Source organism: Myxocyprinus asiaticus, chromosome 5 (genome assembly GCF_019703515.2).
Source record: "Myxocyprinus asiaticus isolate MX2 ecotype Aquarium Trade chromosome 5, UBuf_Myxa_2, whole genome shotgun sequence".
NCBI classification, from domain to species: domain Eukaryota; kingdom Metazoa; phylum Chordata; class Actinopteri; order Cypriniformes; family Catostomidae; genus Myxocyprinus; species Myxocyprinus asiaticus.
Window position 1 is genome coordinate 19,620,039 of NC_059348.1, and position 11,014 is coordinate 19,631,052.

An 11,014-nucleotide genomic window follows, 5' to 3' on the forward strand; every position below is an offset into this window, starting at 1 on the left:
TTGTATGCAAAATCAGAAGTTTGGGGGGGCTCGTGGGGCTTGCACCGGCACGAAGTCCTCCTCGAAATCATACAACTCCAACCAACACACTGGGGAGCAGTAAGCCTTCTCGCTGCAGGTGCTAGGAGCACAGGCGACGAGTCGTCCTGTTCACTTCTCACAGCAAAGTACCGTCCGCTGTAAGTGTATTTTGGTGGTGAAGCAGAGAAGGATTTCCAAGATGAAGTCGAATGTTTGCAGTCATGAAGGAAGAAAATTCTGAAGAAATGGTGGTTGAGCACCTGCTTTTATAGGCCAACTGTGCACCTAGAGGGCTGGGGCTCAAACAGCATTGCTAATCAGAGGATTGGCGTTATTGTACAAGGATTTCAACTAGGTCGTAGGAGAAAGTATTTCCTTATAGCAAGCAATGTTGAGTGAAATTAATCGAAAGGTAAATGTTGTATTGATCAAGTCGAGGGGTGCATTTACGTCTGTGTGTGTGTATTTAGGTGTGTCAATGTCAGCATGTGTGAGAGTGGGTGAGTTGATTGCAAAAGAGATAGAGAGGGAGGGCGAGAGCGCTTTTCAACCGAAATTTAAATAAATGTAGGATATTATAGACATTGTTTGTCGTTCTTATCCAATGTACTTAGCCAATGTCTTTGTATTAATTGGTTATTTTGCTGTGGTAGCCTGTACTATTTGAAATAACGATTTGGCGAAGTGATATGGAACCGTATGCGGTCAAGACTTGGACCTACTTCATAGCCGTGCGTTTACTGGTAAATAATTGCACACCTTACAACATCTGTCAACCAATCAGAATCAAGCATTTAACAGATACGTGGTATAAGCAAGTGTAGGAATGAGTGAGTGAGTGAGTAAGTGAGTGAGTGAGTGTGAATGAATGAGTGAGTGAACGGACAACAGAGTGGGGGAATAAATATGTGAGTGTGAGACTGATTAAGAGAGTAGGTAATTGAGTGAGTGAGTGAGTGAGTGAATGAGTGTGTGAACTAACGAACAACAGAGTGAGGGATTAAATATTTGAATGCAAGAGTGATTGAGTAGGTGACTAAATTAATTTGAGTGAATAATTGATTGAGTGAATGAATTAACAAGTGATGTACTTTAGTGGATGACTGAATAAATGAGAGAGTAAGTGTGTGAGTGAGTGAGTACACAAGTGACTGAGTCAATAAATACGTGAGTGTTAAAGTAAATGAGTGGGTGACTGAATAAAAGTGTGCGTAACTGAGTGAGTGAATGAGTGAGCAAATGAATGAGTGAGAGAGTAAGATAATGTGTGAGTGATTAAGCGAGTAAATGAAGCTATATTGTATCTTGTTCTGGTCAAGCAGATGGAACAACTTGAACTGCATAATTTCACCCAGTTCAAGTCGCAGCACTTGCTAAGAGCAGTCACTTAAGTGAGCAAACAACACTAACCTAATCATATACACTATATTGCCAAAAGTATTCGCTCATCTGCCTTTAGACGCATATGAACTTAAGTGACATCCCATTCTTAATCCATAGGTTTTAATATGACGTCGGCCCACCCTTTGCAGCTATAACAGCTTCAACTCTTCTGGGAAGGCTTTCCACAAGGTTTAGGAGTGTGTTTATGGGAATTTTTGACCATTCTTCCAGAAGCGCATTTGTGAGGTCAGACACTGATGTTGGACGAGAAGGCCTGGCTCACAGTCTTCGCTCTAATTCATCCCAAAGGTGCTCTATCGGGTTGAGGTCAGGACTCTGTGCAGGCCAGTCAAGTTCTTCCACACCAAACTCGCTCATCCATGTCTTTATGGACCTTGCTTTGTGCACTGGTGCGCAGTCATGTTGGAACAGGAAGGGGCCATCCCCAAACTGTTCCCACAAAGTTGGGAGCATGGAATTGTCCAAAATCTCTTGGTATGCTGAAGCATTCAGAGTTCCTTTCACTGGAACTAAGGGGCCAAGCCCAGCTCCTGAAAAACAACCCCACACCATAATCCCCCCTCCACCAAACTTCACAGTTGGCACAATGCAGTCAGACAAGTACCGTTCTCCTGGCAACCGCCAAACCCAGGCTCGTCCATCAGATTGCCAGATGGAGAAGCATGATTCGTCACTCCAGAGAACGCGTCTCCACTGCTCTAGAGTCCAGTGGCGGCGTGCTTTACACCACTGCATCCGACGCTTTGCATTGCACTTGGTGATGTATGGCTTGGATGCAGCTGCTCGGCCATGGAAACCCATTCCATGAAGCTCTCTATGCACTGTTCTTGAGCTAATCTGAAGGCCACATGAACCTTGGAGGTCTGTAGCGATTGACTCTGCAGAAAGTTGGCGACCTCTGCGCACTATGCGCCTCAGCATCCGCTGACCCCGCTCTGTCATTTTACGTGGCCTACCACTTCGTGGCTGAGTTGATGTCATTCCCAATCGCTTCCACTTTGTTATAATACCACTGACAGTTGACTGTGGAATATTTAGTAGCGAGGAAATTTCACGACTGGACTTGTTGCACAGGTGGCATCCTATCACAGTACCACGCTGGAATTCACTGAGCTCCTGAGAGCGGCCCATTCTTGCACAAATGTTTGTAGAAGCAGTCTGCATGCCTAGGTGCTTCATTTTATACACCTGTGGCCATGGAAGTGATTGGAACACCTGAATTCAATTATTTGGATGGGTGAGCGGATACTTTTGGCAATATAGTGTATATTTGGTTGCAGCTAAAATAAAGTCTGACCTTAATAAGAAGATGCAGAGTATTGCCCATGAGCATGTCCTGTAGAAAAGTGCTGTCCTCTGTGGTGTCCATGTGCGACTCCAGCCCATAAAGCAAAGAGGCCAGCAGCCTACACACACCTGAAAATGAAAAGTGAAAGATGAAGGAGAGGAATACAATAAAGTGTACTCACAAATAAGTTATATACATATATATATATATATATATACAGGGTTGGAAGGGTTACTTTTGAAATGTATTCCAATACAGAATACATGTTATAAAATGTAATTTGTAATGTATTCCGTTAGAATACTCAAGGTCAGTAACATATTCTAAATACTTTGGATTACTTCTTCAACACTGGTAGATTTTTTCACTTGTTTTGGCTATAAAAACTCTGCCAGTACAGTAAGACAAAATACACACGTTAAAAATACATCTGAAAAACCTAAATATCTTATGCAGTGCTGTTTCTAAAACAAGATCTTGATATTTTTACAGGAAAACAATACAAAAATGACTATCAAGAATATACATTTTGCCCTAATATCAAAGGTATTACTAGAAAAAAAGAAAATAAATTATTATCCAACATGAATTTTTTTGATAAAAACATATGATCATGCCTGGTAACATGTCATGTAAAATGACTAGAAATAGCATTTTAGCTTAGCATAAAGCTGTCAATTTACACAAGGTTTATTTCTATTTCTTCTGCTCCAAACTTAATTCAAGCTTACTTCTCTGTCTGCTCGTATGAATGTAACACATCATAAGAAAGTGTTTCACCACTGTTCAAATGCACTTTGGATTGCATCATTTATATGTATAAATGTTTTCCATCTGAAAGGACTAAATATTAAATGAAACAAATTATAATAAAATGCAAAGTAATCTCTTCAGTAATCAAAATACTTTTTGAATGTAACTGTATTCTGATTACCAATGATTTAAATTGAAAAATGATTTAAAAACACAGGTTTGAATAATGAACAGATTTTGCTGTTTCAGAAAGAAATTGGCACTTTAATTCACCAAAGTGGCATTCAACTGATCACAAAGTATAGTCAGGACATTACTGATGTAAAAAAAACGGCACCATCACTATTTGAAAAGAGTAATTTTTGATCAAATCTAGACAGGCTACATTTCCAGCAGCCATCACTCCAACACCTTATCTTTGAGTAATCATACTAAATTGCTAATTTGGTACTAGAAAATCACTTGCCATTATATCAAACACTGCTGAAAGCTATTTGGTTCGTGAAATTTCTTTCCATAAGAGCAAAATTTGGACATTATTCCAAACTTTTGGCTGTCAGTGTGCTCAAAAGTTTGCATACCCTTGGAGAACTGGTAATATATGTACCATTTTTAAAGAAAACAGGAGTGAGCAGGCAAAACACGTTTCTTTTATTTCTTATGGGATTCATATTCAACTGTAGATTATAACAGAATGGCACAATCATAAAACAAAACATGGCAACAAAGAAAAAAAATGAAATGACCCCTGTTCAAAAGTCTGCATACCCTTAGTTCTTAATACTTTGTATTGCCCCCTTTAGCATCAATGACAGCATGCAGTCTTTTGTAATAGTTGTCTATGAGGCCCCAAATTCTTGCAGGTGGTATAGCTGCCCATTCGTCTTGGCAAAATACCTCCAGGTCATGCAAAGACTTTGGTCGTCTTGCATGAACCACAAGACTGAGATCTCCCCAGAGTGGCTTGATGATATTAAGGTCAGGAGACTGTGAAGGCCACTCCAGAACCTTCATCTTTTTCTGCAGTAACCACTGGAGGGTCAACTTGGCCTTGTGCTTAGGGTCATTCTGGAAAGCCCAAGAGCGTCCCATGCGCAGCTTTCTTGCAGAAGAATGCAAATTGTCTGCCAGTATTTTCTGATAACATGCTGCATTTATCTTGCCATCAATTTTCACAAGATTCCTTGTGCCTTTAGAGCTCACACACCCCCAAAACATCAGTGAGCCACCCCAATGCTTCACAGTGGGGATGGTATTCTTTTCACTATAGGTCTTGTTGACCCCTCTCCAAACATAGCGCTTATGGTTGTGACCATAAAGCTCTATTTTGGTCTCGTTACTCCAAATTACAGTGTGTCAGAAGCTGTGAGGCGTGTCAAGGTGTTGTCGGGCATATTGTAACTGGGCTTTTTTGTGGCATTGGTGCAGTAAAGGCTTCTTTCTGGCAACTCGACCATGCAGCTAATTTTTGTTCAAGTATCGTCATATTGTGCTCCTTGAAACAACCACACCATCTTTTTCCAGAACAGCCTGTATTTCTCCTGAGGTTAACCTTTAATTACCATTTAAACCTGTGTGTGTCACCTTGTGTGTCTGTAACAAGGCCAAACATTCAAGGGTATGTAAACTTTTGATCAGGGCCATTTGGGTGATTTCTGTTATCATTCTGATTTAAAAAGGAGCCAAACAACTATGTGATGATAAATGGCTTCATATGATCACTATCCTTAAATAAAAGAATGATCAGTCATATTTACCAAATCAATGCCAAAATTCCATAATTTCTGCCAGGGTATGCAAACTTTTGAGCACAACTGTATATATATATATATATATATATATATATATATATATATATATATATATATATATATATCCCAGTCAAAGGTTTTGAAACACTTGACTGAAATGTTTCTCATGATCTTAAAAATCTTTTGATCTGAAGGTGTATGCTTAAATGTTTGAAATGAGTTTTGTAGAAAAAATATAATTGTGCCCCCATTATTTCATTATAAAACTAAAATTTAATTAAAAAAAAAAAAGTTTTTGAAATTGATGACTTGGACCAAATAATTAAGAAAAGCAGCCAATAAGTGCCCAACATAGATGGAAACTTCTTCAATACTGTTTAAAATGCATCCCAGGGTGATACCTCAAGAAGTTGGTTGAGAAAATGTCAAGAGTCATGTCTGCAAATTCTAGGCAAAGGGTGGCTACTTTGAAGATGCTAAAATATAACACAGTTTTTATTTGGGATTTGGGATTTTGTTTAGTCACAACATAATTCCCATAGTTCCATTTATGTTATTCCATAGTTTTGATGACTTTACTATTATTATATGTGAAGAAAAAAAATAATAATAAAGAATGAGTATGTTTCAAAACTTTTGACTGATAGAGTATATATATATATATATATATATATATATATATATATATATATATATATATATATATATATATATATATACTGGCGGCCAAGAGTTTGGAATAATGTACAGATTTTGCTCTTATGGAAAGAAATTGGTACTTTTATTCACTAAAGTGGCATTCAACTGATCACAATGTAAAGTCAGGACATTAATAACGTCATTACAATTTGAAAACAATGTTCAAAACATCTTAAACTACTTCAAACAATTCTCATCAAAACATCCTCCATGTGCAGCAATGACAGCTTTACAGATCCTTGGCATTCTAACTGTCAGTTTGTCCAGATACTCAGGTGACATTTCACCCCACGCTTCCTGTAGCACTTGCCATAGATGTGGCTGTCTTGTCGGGCACTTCTCACGCACCTTACAGTAAAGCTGATCCCACAAAAGCTCAATGGGGTTAAGATCCATAACACTCTTTTCCAATTATCTGTTGTCCAATGTCTGTGTTTATTTGCCCACTCTAACCTTTTATTTTTGTTTTTCTGTTTCAAAAGTGGCTTTGCAATTCTTCCCGTAAGGGCTGCACCCCTGAGTCTTCTCTTTACTGTTGTACATGAAACTGGTGTTGAGCGGGTAGAATTCAAAGAAGCTGTCAGCTGAGGACATGTGAGGCGTCTATTTCTCAAACTAGAGACTCTGATGTACTTATCCTCTTGTTTAGTTGTATATCTGGCCTTCCACATTTCTTTTTGTCCTTGTTAGAGCCAGATGTCCTTTGACTTTGAAGACTGTAGTGCACACCTTTGTATGAAATATTCGTTTTTTTGGCAATTTCAACTATTGTATAGCCTTCAATCCTCAAAACAATGACTGACTGACGAGTTTCTAGAGAAAGCTGTTTCTTTTTTGCCATTTTTGACCTAATATTGACCTTAAGACATGCCAGTCTATTGCATACTGTGGCAACTCAAAAACAAACACAAAGACAATGATAAGCTTCATTTAATGAGCCAAATAGCTCTCAACTGTGTTTGATATAATGGCAAGTGATTTTCTAGTACCAAATTAGCAATTTAGCATGATTACTCAAGGATAAGGTGTTGGAGTGATGGCTGCTGGAAATGGGGCCTGTCTAGATTTGATTACTTTTTTCAAATAGTGATGGTGCTGTTTTTTACATCAGTAATGTCCTGACTATACTTTGTGATCAGTTGAATGCCACTTTGGTGAATTAAGTACCAATTTCCTTTCGAAACAGCAAAATATGTACATTATTACAAACTTTTGGCCACTGGTGTATATATATATATATATATATATATATATATATATATATATATATATATATATATATATATACTGTATATACATTTGTGCTCAAAAGTTTGCATACCCTGGCAGAAATTGTGAAATTTTGGCATTTATTTTGAAAATATGACTGATCATGGAAAAAAACTGTCTTTTATTTAAGGATAGTGATCATATGAAGCCATTTATTATCACATAGTTGTTTGGCTCCTTTTTAAATCATAATGATAACAGAAATCACCCAAATGGCCCTGATCAAAAGTTTACATACCCTTGAATGTTTGGCCTTGTTACAGACACACAAGGTGACACACACAGGTTTAAATGGCAATTAAAGGTTAATTTCCCAAACCTGTGGCTTTTTAAGTTGCATTTAGTGTCTGTGTATAAATAGTCAATGAGTTAGTTAGCTCTCATGTGGATGCACTGAGCAGGCTAGATACTGAGCCATGGGGAGCAGAAAAGAACTGTCGTAACAAGGTAATGGAACTTTATAAAGATGGAAAAGGATATAAAAAGATATCCAAAGCCTTGAAAATGCCAGTCAGTACTGTTCAATCACTTATTAATAAGTGGAAAATTCTGGGATCTCTTGATACCAAGCCAAGGTCAGGTAGACCAAGAAAGATTTCAGCTACAACTGCCAGAAGAATTGTTTGGGATACAAAGAAAAACCCACAGGTAACCTCAGGAGAAATACAGGCTGCTCTGGAAAAAGACGGTGTGGTTGTATCGAGCCGCTCTGGGGAGATCTCAAACGTGCGGTTCATGCAAGACGACCAAAGACTTTGCATGACCTGGAGGCATTTTGCCAAGATAAATGGGCAGATATACCACCTGCAAGAATTTGGGGCCTCATAGACAACTATAACAAAAGTCTGCACGCTGTCATTGATGCTAAAGGGGGCAATACACAGTATTAAGAACTAAGGGTATGCAGACTTTTGAACAGGGGTCATTTCATTTTTTTCTTTGTTGCCATGTTTTGTTTTATGATTGTGCCATTCTGTTATAACCTACAGTTGAATATGAATCCCATAAGAAATAAAAGAAATGTGTTTTGCCTGCTCACTCCTGTTTTCTTTAAAAATGGTACATATTTTACCAATTCTCCAAGGGTATGCAAACTTTTGAGCACAACTGTATATATATGTATGTATGTATGTATTATATACATGGCTCTAATTTTGCTCCTAAATGTTGCTCCTTCAATATACATTTTCTTTAAATCAAGTGGGCCTCTACTGCAATCAGACAGATTTTTCTCATTGAAATAACGTCCTCTACTGGCACAAAGTAAAAGTTTGCAACCCTCACCCTCTGTTGAAACTGATGCATAGTCTAGTCCAGCTGTTGTCCACCTGTTCACATCCTCCCCTTAACCAAAGCTGAGCGTATCAGTAAAAATAACTTTACATTCACAGATCACAGGTTGATTTTTTTAATTTTTTTTATCACAGGTTGAGTTGGTGTAAGGCTAACCTAGACATTACATGAGGCCTCTGACATGCCATTGAATAACCTCAGCACACAGTCCTAAGCCTTGAGCCATATTATTCACAAGCACTAAACTGCATTCATCACCTTTCTACTGTAATTTACCATTCAGAATTCACAGCAATATAACATCCTACTCACCTCCTGATCCAGCTCCTGAGTTAATCATCACTCTGTGGTGTTATGACAATAGAAGAAGGATCTGTGATGACTCTGTGAATAAAATTAAATTTTGATGATTTGCTTTAATGCCTCGGTAAATCACCCACAAAACAAAATAAAAAGAATGCTGACAATGTTTGCACATGGCCTATGGGGAACAAACTGTAACTGTTGATCCATAATGCTGGATGCAATAGATATTATTTGCATTATACATTTTAAAACATTATTATTGTTTAATTAAATGAATATTACATTTAATAAAATTCTGTGTGAATACATATATATATATATATATATATATATATATATATATATATATATATATATATATATATATATATATATATATATGACTAAACCAAATAAAGATTGTAATTGTGTAAATGTGTAATTGTAAGTGGTTTCACAAATGAGGATACTTCCATCTAGTTGTAAGTATTTCCCATTAAACTCCATGATTTTTATTGTCACAAATAAAATTAGTTTATCTTGTTTGCAAATATCTTACTATAGTGATCATCACTTTTTATATTTTTTATAATCAAAAATATTTAATCTTAATTAAAATTAATTCTTCATTATTGTTATTATTATTATTATTATTATTGCCTCCTTAGAATGAATCGCTTTTGCTGTAATCCTCATTTGTTAGTCACTTTTTCACTAAACAAATGCATTTTCAGTACACATAAAATACATATACATGTGCAGTTACTATATGTGATAAAAGGATTCCTTACAGCACATTATTGCGGTTCACTTGGTATTAGCGTAACAGATTTTTCAAGTGACCCAACGAATGGACCCAACATACAGTACATGGCAAAACAACATACATGTTTTTCATGTATCTTAGCCTAATATTCCTATAGGTACAAGCAATCTTTACTACAACAGGGTTGAGTCTAACTATAGTTCCCAATCTCCAGACAGTTAGAAAATTTTGTTCACATCACAATCTGTCTGTGCAAGTCTGTAATAAAAAAATATATATATATTGCTCTTACATAGCTTACCTAGTCTGCAGAATTAGGTTCCACTTCCAATACTCTCCAGTAGCCCACTCTCGTTGACTAGTAGTCCAGTTGTCATATGAATTCTGAATGAAGGAAAATACAGTGATAATGGCTCACTCACAGTCTAAGCAAAGACTTCAAACGGTATCATTGTCTGATCATCATCAATACTGACCCAAATAGAACAGACAAGCAGAAGTACTCAATAAAACAGCATCGTGTTTGACCTCTTCAGCTCCTGTATCACACAGACAGCAGCCCTCTGCAACTAACAAGCAAACAAATAAGTAAAAAAACTCTCAAAATTTTGTTACTCAATTTGAGTAAATAGCTGACAAAATTATTTATTTATTTTCATTTTTGAAGACTGACAGATCTTCCAGTCAAGAGAAGGAAACAAAGAGCTCATTTCCTAGTGTTTTTCAGTGACAACTTCTATGTGAGCTCATCTTCTCCCTGACTATCTCATTAAAACAAATACAAAGCTAATTCGTTACCTTAGTATGGTGGCCTAGATTAATTTTAGCAAAGCAAATAAAAGCTAAAAACACAACAGAAATAAACACAAGCACAGTTAATCCGCAAGATAACAGAAAAGCCACAGTTTAGTGAAATTAAACCACAACAAAACTAAGCCAAGATACAATGAAAAGGCCACAGCACAACAATATTAAGCCACATAACAAAAAATTTGAGCCACAACATAAAGGAAAAGTCGCAATATAACAGAAAAGCCACAGAAAAATAAAATTAAACCACAACACAATGAAAATAAGCCACAACACAATGGAAATAAGCACCACAAAATTAAGCCTTCTTTTTTTCTGATAATTTTGTGTTGCGGCTTAATTATGTTTTGATGTGGCTTTTTCTTTCTGTTGTGGCTTAATTTCGTTTTCAGATTTTATTTGCTTAGCTAATTTTATTGTGTTGTTCACCCCTGGTATACCCTACTATTGATATTATAAAACATCATATAATTTATTGGTCATACACGTAAAATTGTTTTAGTTAACTGATGTAGGCTAATTTAAGCATATTATATTTGCCTATCTGAAAATGTAAACAAATTATTTGTTAAGAAGTCACCAACTGAAAATGTACATAGCATGCCTGTGACTGTGACCCTAACCCTACACACACACACACACACACACACATATATATATATATATATATATATA

General features: G+C 36.6%; 1 protein-coding gene across 1 annotated transcript in view; it reads right to left on the minus strand.

The window, feature by feature from the left end:
* The window catches only part of LOC127441480 (MAGUK p55 subfamily member 7-like), a 152,844-nt gene extending 142,755 nt beyond the window's left edge, over window positions 1–10,089 (minus strand). Inside the window, exons 1-4 of the mRNA XM_051698974.1 lie at window positions 10,006–10,089; window positions 9,831–9,913; window positions 8,791–8,862; window positions 2,723–2,841 (exon numbers count right to left, since the gene is read on the minus strand). Coding sequence (XP_051554934.1) covers window positions 2,723–2,841; window positions 8,791–8,818 — 147 coding nt within the window. The 5' untranslated portion in view covers window positions 8,819–8,862; window positions 9,831–9,913; window positions 10,006–10,089. The remainder of the gene's footprint in view (window positions 1–2,722; window positions 2,842–8,790; window positions 8,863–9,830; window positions 9,914–10,005) is intronic.
* Between the last annotated feature and the right edge of the window lie 925 nt (window positions 10,090–11,014).